General features: G+C 41.0%; 3 protein-coding genes across 3 annotated transcripts; all 3 read left to right on the top strand.

Annotated features, from left to right (window-relative positions):
- The first annotated feature begins 509 nt into the window (after positions 1-509).
- LOC116161090 (zinc finger protein OZF-like) lies at positions 510-4,385 on the top strand. Its single transcript, XM_031474299.1, has 3 exons — positions 510-699; positions 2,361-2,847; positions 2,893-4,385. The coding sequence occupies exons 2-3, from the start codon at positions 2,728-2,730 to the stop codon at positions 4,330-4,332; spliced, it is 1,560 nt and encodes a 519-aa protein (XP_031330159.1). The 5' UTR covers positions 510-699; positions 2,361-2,727; the 3' UTR covers positions 4,333-4,385.
- Positions 4,386-5,972: 1,587 nt separating this feature from the next.
- LOC116162357 (zinc finger protein 729-like) lies at positions 5,973-10,182 on the top strand. The gene is made up of 4 exons (XM_031475974.1): positions 5,973-6,253; positions 6,299-7,072; positions 7,540-8,076; positions 8,634-10,182. Exons 1-4 carry the CDS (start codon positions 6,137-6,139, stop codon positions 9,804-9,806), a joined length of 2,601 nt encoding a protein of 866 aa, XP_031331834.1. The 5' UTR covers positions 5,973-6,136; the 3' UTR covers positions 9,807-10,182.
- LOC116161091 (zinc finger protein 91-like) lies at positions 7,089-8,272 on the top strand. Its single transcript, XM_031474300.1, has 2 exons — positions 7,089-7,497; positions 7,540-8,272. Exons 1-2 carry the CDS (start codon positions 7,384-7,386, stop codon positions 8,170-8,172), a joined length of 747 nt encoding a protein of 248 aa, XP_031330160.1. The 5' UTR covers positions 7,089-7,383; the 3' UTR covers positions 8,173-8,272.
- Positions 10,183-17,071: the final 6,889 nt, after the last annotated feature.

Below are 17,071 nucleotides of genomic sequence, written 5' to 3'. Positions count from 1 at the left end.
AATTTGATTCAGGAATACCGTACATAAGTACTACGTTACCGTAGGAGGTGTCACGCTATTTTTCCATCACCACTTACCTTCGTGCAGTGACAGGCGCAGGTTTTTTCACTCCAGCATACTTCCGTTGCTAATTAATTATTGCTTGACAATAAAAGAAACTAAAACGCACTTTTACAACTACTGTTATAAAACGCCTGATATAATTAGTAATTTATTATAACAAGATATAGGGACATACAGTTTAAGTTGGGCTGGGCTCCTAATACATTTTGAGGAACGCTTTGCCAAGACAGGTCAGGAAGATATGCAACAAAATGTTTTACTTCTACGTCACTAATACAAATTGCAGGTGGAACCAGGAAAACATAAAACGCGGAGTGAGGTGGGGTTTCCTCTTCTATTCTCCTAGTACAATTTTATTAAAAAAAATCTTGTAGCTGTTTGCGGCGCTGGGGTCCTGATAGATGTTTTTATTTACAGGAGTGTCATCAGGAAAGTATGAAAAAATCCGGAAGCACTTTGGCCATTCCATTCGACAAGGACCGCGTTTCTGTTCTCCTGTTACTACTATTTCCTGGTCGTTGATCTGATTTGAGGAACCTGTAATTACCGCAAGAGATTTTATCAATTGGCAGTTTGTAGTCCTGAATCACTAGTCTGCTTCAAGAATTAGTACCAGGAAAGAATAAATTCGGACGGGTAAGTCGTTTGCAACGCACCTCTCTTACTTTCGCTGTGCTCCTGATTCTGCGATTCTTGAGAAAACAAAAGAAATCAGGACGCACTATTGCCGTATCCAAGTTCTATATTATGATATGAAAAGCAGTTTGCAGTTTGGTTGCTGTGCTCCTGTACGGTTATTACTGTTTCAGAATGCTATCAGGAGTGGTTAATTCGAAGGGGTAAGTCACTGCAACGCACCGGCCCTTTCTTTATGCATGCTTATTCCGCGATCTGGGTTATGAAATACCCCCCCAGGGAAATACTTTCCGCCCCCCCCCCCCCCCGATTTGATGTATACTCCCTTCAAATTATTAACACCCGCCAGTACGTGTATCGATTTGGTCACAAAAAACCATCGAAGTCTTTGTAAACGTTTTGAAACACGAACATACTTACCACCGGGGGTCCGGGGGGGGGGGTATGGAATTACCCCCCAGGTGAAAAGACTTCGAGTCTTACCAGGTGATGCATCCTCTCCCCAAGACATTTACAGTCCGTTTGTGCCATCATCATTCTCGAGGAAGAGCGATCGAAGTTTCTGTTGCCTGGGGGATATTCCGTACCCCCCCCCCCCCCCCCATGATGTATACTCCCTTCAAAATATTCACACCCGCCAGTACGTGTCATCATTTGATGAAAATCTATCGAAGCTCTTTCTAAACGTTTTGCAACCACGAAAATATCTACCCACCGGGAGTGTAGGAGGTATGGAATACCCCCCCCCCAGGGAAAAGACTTTCGGGTATTATCCTGTGTTGCATCCCCCCCACCCCCCAAGACATTTTCAATCAGTCTTTGTCATCATTCTCGAGGAAGAGCAGTCGAAGTTTCTTTTGCCTGGGGGATATTTCTACCCCCCACGCACCCTGGTGATGTATACTCCCTTCAAAATATTAATCGTCGTCAGTACGAGTTAACATTTTGTAGGAAAAACTATCTAATTTCCTTCTAAAAGTTTAGAAAACCATCGGCGGCGGCCGAGGGGGGTATATTTAGCGCTGTGCTCCTGATACATTCATGTCTGCATGTCTCGCAACGAAATCGACCCGCATTTTTTTCGCTCAGTAATCGGCGAGTTCGGCATAACTTGGACCCTTCCGCAGACTCGCCCCTCTACGTCCACGGCGGCAAACGACTTTTACCCACGGCCAAAAAATTATCACAGTCCTCGTGTGAGACTTCAGAACATTTTTGTATGGCAGATCAGTATTCTATAAACTAGTTTTGACTCCGCCATGAATAAGAACTTGTCCCTTTGTCGGTACCCACTTCCAACGTCCGGTTTATCCGCAATTCGCCTTTGAAGTTTTGACCCCACATCATGTAGCCCCATTTCTACAGTTGTTAATTACACGGCGCCGATAGGTACACGCACACTCCTCGTCTTTCTACAACCGTTCTTCTACGAGCCGAGCCTGCATCTGCTGCCAGCCAGCCAGCCGGTCAAAGGTATCTTATCTTTTGCGAAAACGTAGATCGTAATGCTGTGCTCCTGATACTGCTTCAAGAATTGCTATCGGGAAAGTATAAATTCGGTCCGTGATCCTTTTAGAACGTAAAGAAATCAGAAAGCACATAGGACGTGCTATACCACAAAGACTGCGCTTCTGTTCTCCTAATACTACCTACGTTTCCAGATTGCTGATACGACTAAAAGAACCTATTACTACCGCAAGGGATTTTACAATCAGTTTGGAGTTTGTTTGTAGTCCTGATGTGCTCCTGATACTCAATTCTGCTGCAAGAATTACTATCAGGAAAGCATGAATTTGAACACAATTTTGGTTCACAATGTGCTCAAGGCTCCCAAGACAACACGAGACGGTTGTTTTTGGTCTTTAAGCGAAGATTTTTGAAATGGATCGATAAAATCGATCTCCTTCGTCTCTAAATGCAGGCAACCAAACGTGCGGACCTGCATTTATTGCCAGAGTTCAACGACTCCAAGCAGAAAATGCAACAACACCCGACGTGGCTTGGCACTCCCACTCGAACAACAACAAGATGGAAGAAGAACAAGATAAAAATCTCTGTAGGATTTGTTTAAAACTGATTCCAACTAATGGCAAACGCCACATTTTAAAAGAGCTCGAACGGAAGCTCTTAGAATGCCTGCCGGAGATCGTAAGTAGCTCACTCGCTCTGTTCGAAACTAGCACAATCTTTCAGGACTTGTCGATTCCGGCCAACCCCCTCTCCTGCGACGAATGCCTCGTGTCGATCAAGGCGATGTACTCCTTCAAGCAGCTATGTCTCATGACCGAAGATCTCGTCCAAGATCTCAGGCGGAAATCCATACCATTCGCGGACGCCGTAAAGTACGTCAACCTCAGCCGGGTGAAGACCGAAGTGGTCGAGCTCGAGGTGATCGACGACTCGGAGATCGACTTCAATAACGATGTACCGACCGCTTCGAATGACGAGGAGACCGTGTTCGTTTGTTTTACTTGCAATTCCAAGTGCGATAGTCGGCGGAAGATCTTGGCCCATTTGAAAACGCACAAGAGGACCGTCGTTTTTAAATGTGACACTTGCGATTACTCAACTCCCCATAATTTCACGTTGACTGCCCACAAGAAGATCCACTCGGGTGTTAAGCCGTTCAAGTGCACTCTTTGTAGCTACACGTGCGTGAAGAAGTCGTCATTGGTGCCCCATATGCGGGTGCATACAGGGGAAAAACCCCACTCGTGCGATAAGTGCGAGTTTAAAACGGCCCACCCCGATAAATACAAGCTGCACTTGCAGTCGCACGCGAACGAGAAGCCGTTACAGTGCGCAAATTGCGATTACACCACGAATCGCAAGGACACGTTGATTTATCACATGATGGTTCACAGGGGAGAAAAGCCATTTCAGTGTAGTCAGTGCGATTTCAGCACGCGTGCCCGTTCGGTGCTAAAGGGCCACCTGCAGAAGCACGCCGGGATTCACAATCATCAGTGCCAGCTGTGCGATTTTGGAACGTCGACAAAGGCGATGTTAGAATTGCACATGCGTATACACTCGCACGAAAAGCCCTACAAGTGTGACAAATGCAATTACTCCTCGCGACAACGTTCCAACTTGCGCACGCATTTAAAAAGGCACCTCAACATCAAACCCTTCGCATGTGAACACTGCAAAACGAGCTTCTCCAACAAATCCAACATGAAAAAGCACATTCTCGCCGTCCACTTTAAAGGCACCGTGGAAAAACGGCACAAATGCGAACAGTGCAATTACCGTACGGACTCCTCCCAGGCCCTAAAGGACCACACTCGCTCGCACACCGGCGAAAAGCCATTCAAGTGCGACGTGTGCGATTATCGTTCGACCCAAAAGTCGCACCTACGCGTGCACATGCGAAGACATACGGGCGAAAAGAACTTCAAGTGTAACAAGTGCAAGTACGCCGCGACAACTAACGCGTCGTTAAAGACGCACATGCGCACTCACACAGGGGAGAAGCCGTACAAGTGCGTCGAATGCAATTACTCTTGCACTCAGGCGACGACGTTGAGCACGCACCGAAAGCGGCACCTAACGAAGTCGATGATGGAATGCAACGGGTGCGATTTTAAAACCATCAACAAGCTCGACTTTAAAAAACACAAATGTGCAATGTAATCTACCTCGACATTTTGAATTCTGAGGTTATGTTTTAAATTTGTTGACTGTTGCATATTGATTTTATATACAGGGTTGTGCAATGTAAGACCCTTCACAGAAGTAGACTTTTCAAATTTGTTTTAAAGAAACCAAAGGTTGCTTGCAAGTGTAACGACTCGAAAGCCAAAAACACACTGACGAAAAGAATCAATGCACATTGCACTCACACTGGAAAAAAGCCATACATAAATTTTAAAAAACAAAAACTAATCTACTTTATTCGACTCGCTACAATGACCTCAAAACGTTAGCGGCCACATTCCCCCTGTAAACGTTGAGGAAGTATCTCGATCGGTAATCATCGTTGCTAAAGCCCAATTGATGCAACTGCAACATCGTACATTCGTGGGACGTGAATAATGCTGGTGACTATGACAGTTTGATTGAAAATGATTAGGACGAATGAGAGGCCTACCTGTGGAGAACATCGTGCAGTTTGACCAGATGCACAAATCATTTAGGGCCACTTTCAGGTAGAGAAAACAAAGGCTTCTTGGACAAAAGGAAGGGTTGATCGATTTAAGATTCTTAGGTTATGTTTACATTTCGGCCATAGAATACATTTTTTTGATTTATACATAATATTGTTTATGCTAATACACATTTTATATACAAGGTGTTGCTTGTAAAATCAGCTCCTGCATTTAGCATAGACAGAGAATGTAATGCTCGGTTATGGACTACAGAAATAAGAAGATAAGTGTTAATTTAAGTCTTTACAGGTTTTGCATCAGGAGAATATAATATTCATAGGATCAAGAGAAATGTTTCAATAGGAGGACTGTTTATTAATCTCAGGTTAATATTGTCCTTTGGCTGTACTTTTTGAATGCATTTGTATTGGGAGAATTTGTTGCCCGAGAAGGTATTGAAACAATTAATAAACAAAGGGGACCAGGAATCTTCAGGATGTAAAAAATTTTATAAATCAAAAACAATTGAAGAATATCAGTCATGCTTGAACAGTTCTTAAGAATATCAAGACATAGCATCGGGAGTTCTTATCCAAAAATTGAAAAGATTAAGTAGTCTGAATCACAAAAGTGAAGGAACTGAAGAATCCAAAGAACTTGCACTATTTACTTAGTCACTGGGAGCTTTATCCTCTGCTTTATGCTCTGAAGCAGGGTCATTATATCATCAATCAATTGCGACGACATAGATGAGCTCATCGGATGTCCTGGTACTAGATCCACTTCCAAACACTGTGAAAGAGAACGAACTGGCTCGGAAAGGCAGTGGTGGGGCCCGAGCCTACCTTTTGAAGCCAGATTAGGATCACTGGAGTCCTCGTGGGGCAGTGGATGGTCAACTATCACCTGCGCAACATTTGTCTTGTAGGGGACCACGTGTAGGTTCTTTTGCGAGGCAGATGAAACTATCAAGCATGTGGTCCGTCACTGTCTATCTAACAGGATTCATCTACAAGTGCTTTTAATATTTAAAAAATTAAATTTTATGCTTTTGACTCATCCTGTATGCAATTGCATTATTCGGAAGTGGTTATCATAACGTGTTGAAACAATTGCAGCTAATCTCGCTTCAATTCATTTGCAGCTAATCTCACTTCAATTCATTTGCAGCTAATCTCACTTCAATTCATTTGCAGCTAATCTCACTTCAATTCATTTGCATACATAACGCAACTTGTAAATTTGTTTTTTACTTTCAACATGCGATTGCACGTATCTCCTTTTGCAATGAATGCAAAGACAGATAACGATATCTTCACGAAAGAAAATTCATTGCGTTTTCGTACAAAATGGAGGAAGCAGGTAAGAATATTTGTCGATTCTGTTTGGCCTTTATTCCGCTTAACTCCGAACTTCATTTGGTGAAAGACCTAGAAAAGGATCTCTTAGACTGTCTACCAGAACTTGTGAGTAGCTCCAAGTCTTTTTATGTGACTAACATTTACTTTCAGAACTTGCACATTCCCCTTGAGCCCATATCGTGCCAACGATGCTTCGATGACATTCAGTCGATGTACGCGTTCAAACGGCGGTTCCTTACGACCAAACGCCTCCTGCAAGAGCTTGCTGATGAGCATGGACCAATCACAACAGACAATGTTTTAGAATATGTCAAGGGGAAGTCGGAACATTTGGAACGCACAGAGGATGGCGACGTCGATTTGAATACTGGAAATACCACTAATGTTAAAGAGGAGGCTCCTAACCGTTTACGTCGTCGACGCATAATCATAAAATTCTTTAGATGTCGGGATTGTCGACGCAAACTCTTCAAGCGTAATCGACGTGGTTTCCCCGTAAATACGCTGATCAACCGCAAAAGGAGGGTTGTCGACCGCAGGGAAAAGTACAAATGCGAACAGTGCGAGTTTGTAACCGTCTACAAGCACCGTCACCGTTCACATCTTCAGGCGCACGTGCAGCTGAAACCTTTCCAGTGTTACGATTGCAATTACTGCACCAATCGCAAAGACAACCTCGCCCAGCACGTCAAGATACACGCCGATTTCAAGCCGTACAGGTGCGACAGTTGCGATTATAAATCTCGGCGGCTTTCAAATTTGAAGTCGCATTTAAATAAGCACAGGAACATGAGGCCTTTTTTATGTGATCAGTGTAAAGCGACGTTTTCGCGCAAGGCGAACGTGAAGAAGCACATTCTTGCCGTTCATTTCAGGTCCGCGAAACTTCCCACACTTAAAATTCACACAGGTGAAAAGCCACTCAAACGAATTTAAAGTAAAAACAAACATTCAATTTACTTTTAGATTTCTTTCATTACCTTTCCTCATTCGAGATCTTTGTTTTTTGGAAGTTATGAGTTCCTTTACGTTGCCCCCTTACCTTTTTAAAATAAGAGCCGTTCAAAAAATGGTACGAAACCAAACCCTGTTACACCCTGTATATAACTTCTGCAAGGTTGGACGCAACCTTTTTCAACCCTGCAACACTGTAACTTGCGTCGGCCATCTTCCCTCCAACGGAAAACCTAAAACTTTTGAATCATTTCCTTGTGGTCAGAAGAAATTTCAACAAAATGGATGCAAATTCAATTATGTGCAGATTGTGTTTAAAGCTCATCCCTCCAAATGCAAAATGCCATCCTTTAAAGGAGCAGGAAGAGATCCTCAAGGGCTGTCTTTTGGACATTGTGAGTACTCGACACTTTCCTCTTATAGCAGTCACTTTTCAGGATTTGACCATTCCGATCAATCCCTGCTGTTGCGAACAGTGCCTCCAGTCGCTCAAATCGACTTACGCATTCAAGGAGCAATGCGTTGGCACAGAACGCTTAGTACTCCAACTCCGTGCGAAATCCCTACCTTTCGAGGAGATTCTCAACTATACTGATGGGGATGTGATAAAACAAGAGGCGGAACACTTGGAGATTGTAAATAATGTCGACATCGCTTTCAATACGGAAATATCTAGTTGTTTTATTGACGAGGATACTAGATGTAGCACTCCGTGTGTGAATCAACACGAACTAACAAAGTCCAAACACGTGTACCGCTGTCACGATTGTGCGTACCGTACGAAACAGAAGAACGTTCTTCTGAAACACCTCGTCGTTCATGCTAAGGACTACAGGCCGTTTAAATGTGACCAGTGCACGTTCAGCGCTCGGTGGCACTCGCTACTGAGAGACCACGTCGAAATACACCCCAAGTGCTTCTCATGCGAAAAGTGCAGGATGAGGTTTTCGCTCATGACCGATTTGGCGAGACACGTTCGAGACCTTTCGTGTAAATCCGTCGAGGACAGATTTAATCTGCGGAAAAAAAGCAGATCACTTTGGAAGTCGCACTGGAGAAAATCCATTTAAATGTGTACGTTGCGGTTGTGATCGAATTCCACACGCCATCACGCCACGAAAAGTTAGGATGCTGTGTTTCAGATGAAAAGTAAAGCTCTGCTCATTTAAAGAGGACTGTTTACATCTTCCCCTGTAAGTCCTTAAATCCTTGGAAACTCCTCAGCGGGCCTGTAAATTTTCGTGTCGGGAGGTCATAATTTTGGAAAAGGGACCATCTAAGGTATCACCAGCTAACAAACTAGCCTGAAATTACGATAGTTCTTTGTAGGAGAACATCCCCAGTATACGTAGGTGTAGGAAAATGCAGATTGAACTGATTTCAACCCCATCCCTTTGGATAAAATGAACCTGTATTACACAAAATTGGCGTACGCCTATGTGGAATTGTATGAAAAAAGTTAAGTATATGCCTTACTATCTGTAGGGGTTTCAATGCGTATGTAAAATGCACTGTAAATTAGTGACCTAACCTAACAAATTATTCGAAAAAAAATACAACAAAAATGGAAAACAATGGGGCAGTCGGTGAAGAAAATACGACTTTTCATGTTAACTCTGAACCTTTTAGGGATGGCCCCGATTATTTCGGCATCGAGAAAGTGAAAGTGGAATGTTTGGAAGTGGTGGACGACGACGAAATGGTTTTCAATACGGAAGTCGCCGCCTGTTCAGTTCAAAAGCAGACCTGCCCCATTTGCAACGCCCAGTTCGAGAGAGCGACTCCGACTCGTTCAAACAAATGCGACACGTGCAGTCGAGCTATTCCCCAAAGTTCGTTTGGGAGCGCGGCACGAAGCTACGTGAAATGCACGCTGTGCGACAACGCGTACGTGGAGAAATCGAAGTGGGAATCGCACCTTCGAACGCACAAAGTCGCCAAAACGCACAGCTGCGATCAGTGTCCGTTTCAGACCGACAAACATTCGAAGTACCAGGTGCACCGTAAGGGACACTCGTTCCCTCACCTCTTCCAATGTGGAGACTGCAATTACGGTTCGAACAATCGGGAGTGTTTTAAGTATCACGTTTTAGTGCACCAGGACGCAAGACCGTACAAGTGTGATAAGTGCAACTACGCGGCGCGCGACGCTTCCAGTTTAAAAAAGCACGCAATTTCGCACACGGGCGTCAAACCGTTCGCTTGCGACTCGTGTAAGTCGTCCTTCGCGCGTAAGGCCACCCTTAAGAAGCACATCTTCAACATCCACCGCAAAGATTTACTCAACAAGCGACACATGTGCGATCGGTGCGGTTACAAAACCAATCGCTACTCCGCCCTGGTCGCGCACATACGGGCGCACACAGGCGAACGACCCTTCAAGTGCACGTTCTGCGACCACAGCACGACCCTTTTGGCCAACCTGCAGGCGCACATGTACAGACACACCGGCGAGAAGAACTTCAAGTGCCCGAAGTGCGAGTATCGAACGTTCAACAGCTACAACCTGACGGATCACATCAGAACGCACACCGGCGAGAAGCCACACAAGTGCGACATGTGCAGTTTTAGCTGCGCGAAGGCCAGCAATCTGATGTGTCACAAGAAGTGCCATTTAATTACACCGATCATCCATTGCGAACGGTGCGATTTTAAGACGCTGCGGAAAGTCGATTTGAAAAGGCATAAATGTGATGGTTTCTGAGTGTCGTCCCCTCGCGGAAGATAGCGTTATAGTGCTTGAAAGGAGTGGTTTTTCGGACCTTCTCAAAACAACAGTGTTATACTTTTAGCCTCTCAATTTTCATGTAACTTGGTTTTGTAAATAATTGCTATTTATTGTATAAGACGATAAAGGGACATTTTAACTATCCAGTGAGATAGTTACGATAGTTAACTTTCGTCCTGACATCTGCCGTAATTAAGTCAGACTCGGATGTTACCAATTAATCTAGGGCACCTCTTTATTACCATTGTTTTAGTTGTTTAAGCTTAGGGACAGATGTCACCACTGGCACGAAACAGATTTTTTTTTAACACAGGAGCTTTGAGTTCATTAAACTAACGTTAGATGTCGGAAAGTTATGTTTCCATATGTAACCTCTATGCAAAAAGGGGCTCGTTTTGGTGACTATTTTGTAACATTTCGGCAGTGGGTAGCAATAGCACTTATCTCATTACGGTGTCCTTCATGTACTTAATTGGGGATAAGCATGCAAATCCCGAAATTTGAATATGGGTACTCGATATTTGTGTAGCCTGGTTTGTAGGCAACACATCATGCTCAATTAACAGAAAACGAACATTTGTTTTTGGAAATCGTAACTTCTTATGCATAGGAGTTTATTTAAAGCATTTGTAAGAACAATTTCAATACAGGTACATTAAAGTGAACCATTTTACAACAACTTTCACACGAAGATCGCACAAATAACACATTTTTGGGTGCTTGCAAACTGCGTAACACTTTCGCTCCGTTTCGCTGCCAATTTCACTACCATTTTTATAACTTTAGTTCTGTCGAATGAACTCAAGGCTCAATTGTTTAACGAATAGCTTCACACCATCGGCAGCTGCTGCAATCACGTAATCGTTCCGATTTTAACGTTGAAAAGTTTGAATGGGTTTTCTGCGAGTGCTTCAACGTGTCCTCCTGTTTTGGTTACAAAGCCTTTCCCTTTTCAATTTGTGTTGTCCGAATTCAATGCTAACATTTCTCACCCATCGAGAACTACCAGTCTTCCGATCGGACAACACAGAGCGATCAGTATCATTTTCCGCAATGCCCGAGTCTGCCGCTTTCCTGTCATTCCCAGGTGCCAGTTCCAAAATTTAAACCTGTAAACGGGAAAGGAATGATAAAGTTTAATTTTCGACTATAAAATAAACAAACATTCATTTATGCCTTTGAGGTTAAAATTTCATATATCTATGGAAGCGTCTATGGTTTTTAAAATGAGCGCTCTGACATCTAACGTTAGTTTCATAAAGTATACAAAACAAGTAGAGTGGCGACATCTTTGAGGTGTAGGTTGCAACTAAACTAATGTTGGAAACAAAGTGTCCTGGTTTTATCGATAAAATGTCAGTCCACAATAATAACGACAGATGTCCTAACAATGTATTCTATTCGGATTATTTTAATATTACCAAAAACTCAGGCAAGGCTATAAACATTTTGGGATTTGTGCCTTCCCCTGTCAAAGGAGTAAACCACGAAACTCGCAAAATTAAACTTTTCGCTCCTGTATTATAGCCTATTCCTTTGGGTCAGCGTTTTTGGATTGCCATAGGACAGGGCGAATGAAGGGACGGCCGTTCGTACAGATTTTTTGACAATTTTAATAAAGTATATGTTCGCAATATACGAGTTAAATCGCCATAAGAGTACGCCGCAATAAATAAGAATTTTAAATCGGTGATCATTTTAAAGACTTTTGTGAGTTAAGGTTCATGTGAGTTAGGTTAGATACAAGATTGAAAAAATTTAAAACGCCCAAACTAATCTGACCTAACCTAACTAGCACTCTAACCTAACCTCACTAGAATTTTATTTTAACTTTCAACCTCCTCGCACATCATATTCTCCTGATACCAGATTTTTGAGCTAACCTAACTACCACTCTAACCTAACCTCACTAAAATTTTATTTTAACTTTCAATCTCCTCGCACATTATATTCTCCTGATACCAGATTTTTGAGCTAACCTAACTACCACCCTAATCGAAAAAGTACGACTCATTTTGGTATCTATGCACCAAAATTAGTACTAAAAAGAGTTTTCCCGAGAAATTTTGGTGCAGTCGTTTTTGGTAAAAAAGAAAGTGTATACACTGCCTTTTTTTGAGGCCTGAAAAAAAAATTGTCTCAGATTAGAGGTCTTTTTCTAGCTCTGTCAGAATTATTTCAAAGCTTTCATTCGGTTTAAAAATGTGCCAATTCTGTATCAGGATCATATGAGTGCGAAGAGGTGTTTCTTTTCCTAATACTACACCTGTTACTTGTCGAAAAACTTATGAAAAAGGTGTCGTGCTACTAGGAGAACATAATGTACGAAGAGGTCTTTTTCTAGCTCTGTCAGAATTATTTCAAAGCTTTCATTCGGTTTAAAAATGTGCCAATTCTGTATCAGGATCATATGAGTGCGAGGAGGTGTTTCTTATCCTAATACTACACCTGTTACTTATCGAAAAACTTATGCAAAAGGTGTCGTGCTACTAGGAGAACATAATTTACGAAGAGGTCTTTTTCTAGCTCTGTGAGAATTATTTCAAAGCTTTGATTCTATTTAAAATTTGCCAATTCTGTATCAGGATCATATGAGTGCGAAGAGGTGTTTATTTTCCTAATACTACACCTGTTACTTGTCGAAAAACTTATGAAAAAGGTGTCGTGCTACTAGGAGAACATAATGTACGAAGAGGACTTTTTCTAGCTCTGTCAGAATTATTTCAAAGCTTTCATTCGCTTTAAAACTTTGCCAATTCTGTATCAGGATCATATGAGTGCGAGGAGGTGTTTCTTTTCCTAATACTACACCTGTTACTTGTCGACAAACTTATGCAAAAGGTGTCGTGCTACTAGGAGAACATAATATACGAAGAGGTCTTTTTCTAGCTCTGTCAGAATTATTTCAAAGCTTTCATTCGATTTAAAATTTGCCAATTCTGTATCAGGATCATATGAGTGCGAGGAGGTGTTTCCTTTCCTAATACTACACCTGTTACTTGTCGACAAACAAATGCAAAAGGTGTCGTGCTACTAGGAGAACATAATATACGAAGAGGTCTTTTTCTAGCTCTGTCAGAATTATTTCAAAGCTTTCATTCGCTTTAAAATTTGCCAATTCTGTATCAGGATCATATGAGTGCGAGGAGGTGTTTCCTTTCCTAATACCCACCTGTTACTTGTCGACAAACAAATGCAAAAGGTGTCGTGCTACTAGGAGAACATAATATTACGAAGAGGTCTTTTTTTTAGCTCTGTCAGAATTATTTCAAAGCTTTCATTCGATTTAAAAATTTGCCAATTCTGTATCAGGATCATATGAGTGCGAGGAGGTGTTTCCTTTCCTAATACCCACCTGTTACTTGTCGACAAACAAATGCAAAAGGTGTCGTGCTACTAGGAGAACATAATATACGAAGAGGTCTTTTTCTAGCTCTGTCAGAATTATTTCAAAGCTTTCATTCGATTTAAAAATTTGCCAATTCTGTATCAGGATCATATGAGTGCGAGGAGGTGCTTCTTTTCCTAATACTACACCTGTTACTTGTCGACAAACTAATGCAAAAGGTGTCGTGCTACTAGGAGAACATAATATACGAAGAGGTCTATTTCTATCTCTGTCAGAATTATTTCAAAGCTTTCATTCGATTTAAAAATTTGCCAATTCTGTATCAGGATCATATGAGTGCGAGGAGGTGTTTCTGTTTTTAATACTACACCTGTTACTTTTCGACAAAACTATGCAAAAGGTGTCGTGCAACTAGGAGAACACAATATATGAAGAGGTCTTTTTCTATCTCTGTCAGAATTATTTCAAAGCTTTCATTCGATTTAAAAATTTGCCAATTCTGTATCAGGATCATATGAGTGCGAGGAGGTGCTTCTTTTCCTAATACTACACTTGTTACTTGTCGACAAACAAATGCAAAAGGTGTCGTGCTACTAGGAGAACATAATATTCGAAGAGGTCTTTTTCTAGCTCTGTCAGAATTATTTCAAAGCTTTCATTCGATTTAAAAATTTGCCAATTCTGTATCAGGATCATATGAGTGCGAGGAGGTGTTTCCTTTCCTAATACCCACCTGTTACTTGTCGACAAACAAATGCAAAAGGTGTCGTGCTACTAGGAGAACATAATATACGAAGAGGTCTTTTTCTAGCTCTGTCAGAATTATTTCAAAGCTTTCATTCGATTTAAAAATTTGCCAATTCTGTATCAGGATCATATGAGTGCGAGGAGGTGTTTCTTTTCCTAATACTACACCTGTTACTTGTCGACAAACTTATGCAAAAGGTGTCGTGCTACTAGGAGAACATAATATACGAAGAGGTCTTTTTCTAGCTCTGTCAGAATTATTTCAAAGCCTTCATTCGATTTAAAAACTTGCCAATTCTGTATCAGGATCATATGAGTGCGAGGAGGTGTTTCTTTACCTAATACTACACCTGTTACTTGTCGACAAACTAATGCAAAGGGTGTCGTGCTATTAGGAGAACATAATATCCGAAGAGGCTTTTTTCTAGCTCTGTCAGAATTATTTCAAAACTTTCATTCGATTTAAAAATTTGCCAATTCTGTATCAGGACATATGAGTGCGAGGAGGTGTTTCTTTTCCTAATACTACACCTGTTACTTGTCGACAAAACTTATGCAAAAGTTGTCGTGCTACTAGGAGAACATAATATGCGAAGAGGTCATTTTCTAGCTCTGTCAGAATTATTTCAAAGCCTTCATTCGATTTAAAAACTTGCCAATTCTGTATCAGGATCATATGAGTGCGAGGAGGTGTTTCTTTACCTAATACTACACCTGTTACTTGTCGACAAACTAATGCAAAAGGAGTCGTGCTACTAGGAGAACATAATATACGAAGAGGTCTATTTCTATCTCTGTCAGAATTATTTCAAAGCTTTCATTCGATTTAAAAATTTGCCAATTCTGTATCAGGATCATATGAGTGCGAGGAGGTGTTTCTGTTTTTAATACTACACCTGTTACTTTTCGACAAAACTATGCAAAAGGTGTCGTGCTACTAGGAGAACATAATATATGAAGAGGTCTTTTTCTATCTCTGTCAGAATTATTTCAAAGCTTTCATTCGATTTAAAAATTTGCCAATTCTGTATCAGGATCATATGAGTGCGAGGAGGTGTTTCTTTTCTTAATACTACACCTGTTACTTTTCGACAAAACTATGCAAAAGGTGTCGTGCTACTAGGAGAACATAATATATGAAGAGGTCTTTTTCTATCTCTGTCAGAATTATTTCAAAGCTTTCATTCGATTTAAAATTTGCCAATTCTGTATCAGGATCATATGAGGGCGAGGAGGTCTTTCTTTTCCTAATACTACACCTGTTACTTGTCGACTAACTTATGCAAAAGGTGTCGTGCTACTAGGAGAACATAATATACGAAGAGGTCTACTTCTATCTCTGTCAGAATTATTTCAAAGCTTTCATTCGATTTAAAAATTTGCCAATTCTGTATCAGGATCATATGAGTGCGAGGAGGTGTTTCTTTTCCTAATACTACACCTGTTACTTTTCGACAAAACTATGCAAAAGGTGTCGTGCTACTAGGAGAACATAATATATGAAGAGGTCTTTTTCTACTCTGTCAGAATTATTTCAAAGCTTTCATTCGATTTAAAAATTTGCCCATTCTGTATCAGGATCATATGAGTGCGAGGAGGTTTTCTTTTCCTAATACTACACCTGTTACTTGTCGACAAACTTATGCAAAAGGTGTCGTGCTACTAGGAGAACATAATATACGAAGAGGTCTTTTTCTAGCTCTGTCAGAATTATTTCAAAGCTTTCATTCGATTTAAAAATTTGCCAATTCTGTATCAGGATCATATGAGTGCGAGGAGGTGTTTCTTTTCCTAATACTACACCTGTTACTTGTCGACAAACTATGCAAAAGGTGTCGTGCTACTAGGAGAACATAATATACGAAGAGGTCTTTTCTAGCTCTGTCAGAATTATTTCAAAGCTTTCATTCGCTTTAAAAATTTGCCAATTCTATATCAGGATCATATGGGTGCGAGGAGGTGTTTCTTTTCCTAATACTACACCTGTTACTTGTCAACAAACTTATGCAAAAGGTGTCGTGCTACTAGGAGAACATGAATATACGAAGAGGTCCTTTTCTAGGTCTGTCAGAATTGTTTCAAACCTTTCATTCGCTTTAAAAATTTGCCAATTCTGTATCAGGATCATATGAATGCTAGAAGGTGTTTCTTTTCCTAATACTACACCTGTTACTTGTCAACAAACTTATGCAGAAGGTGTCGTGCTACTAGGAGAACATAATACACGAAGAGGTACTTTTCTATATCTGTCAGAATTATTTCAAAGTTTCATTCGATTTAAAAATTTGCCAATTCTGTATCAGGATCATATGAGTGCGAGGAGGTGTTTCTTTTCCTAATACTACACCTGTTACTTGTCGACAAACTTATGCAAAAGGTGTCGTGCTACTAGGAGAACATAATGTACGAAGAGGTCTTTTTCTAGCACTGTCAGAATTATTTCAAAGCTTTCATTCGATTTAAAAATTTGCCAATCTGTATCAGGATCATATGAGTGCGAGGAGGTGTTTCTTTTCCTAATACTACACCTGTTACTTATTGAAAAACTTACGCAAAAGGTGTCCTGCTACTAGGAGAACATAATGTACGAAGAGGTCTTTTTCTAGCACTGTCAGAATTACTTCAAATCTTTTATTCGATTTAAAAATTTGCCAAATCTGTATCAGGATCATATGAGTGCGAGGAGGTGTTTCTTTTCCTAATACTACACCTGTTACTTATTGAAAAACTTACGCAAAAGGTGTCGTGCTACTAGGAGAACATAATGTACGAAGAGGTCTTTTTCTAGCTCTGTCAGAATTATTTCAAAGCTTTGATTCTATTTAAAAATTTACCAATTCTGTATCAGGATCATATGAGTGCGAGGAGGTGTTTCTTTTCCTAATACTACACCTGATACTGGTCGAAAAACTTATGCAAAAGATGTCGTGCTACTAGGAGAACATAATGTACGAAGAGGTCTTTTTCTAGCACTGTCAGAATTATTTCAAAGCTTTCATTCGATTTAAAAATTTGCCAAATCTGTATCAGGATCATATGAGTGCGAGGAGGTGTTTCTTTTCCTAATACTACACCTGTTACTTATTGAAAAACTTACGCAATAGGTGTCCTGCTACTAGGAGAACATAATGTACGAAGAGGTCTT

This window comes from Photinus pyralis, unplaced genomic scaffold (assembly GCF_008802855.1).
Source record: "Photinus pyralis isolate 1611_PpyrPB1 unplaced genomic scaffold, Ppyr1.3 Ppyr1.4_LG10, whole genome shotgun sequence".
Taxonomy (NCBI): domain Eukaryota; kingdom Metazoa; phylum Arthropoda; class Insecta; order Coleoptera; family Lampyridae; genus Photinus; species Photinus pyralis.
This window is presented reverse-complemented; position numbering and strand designations above follow the sequence as displayed.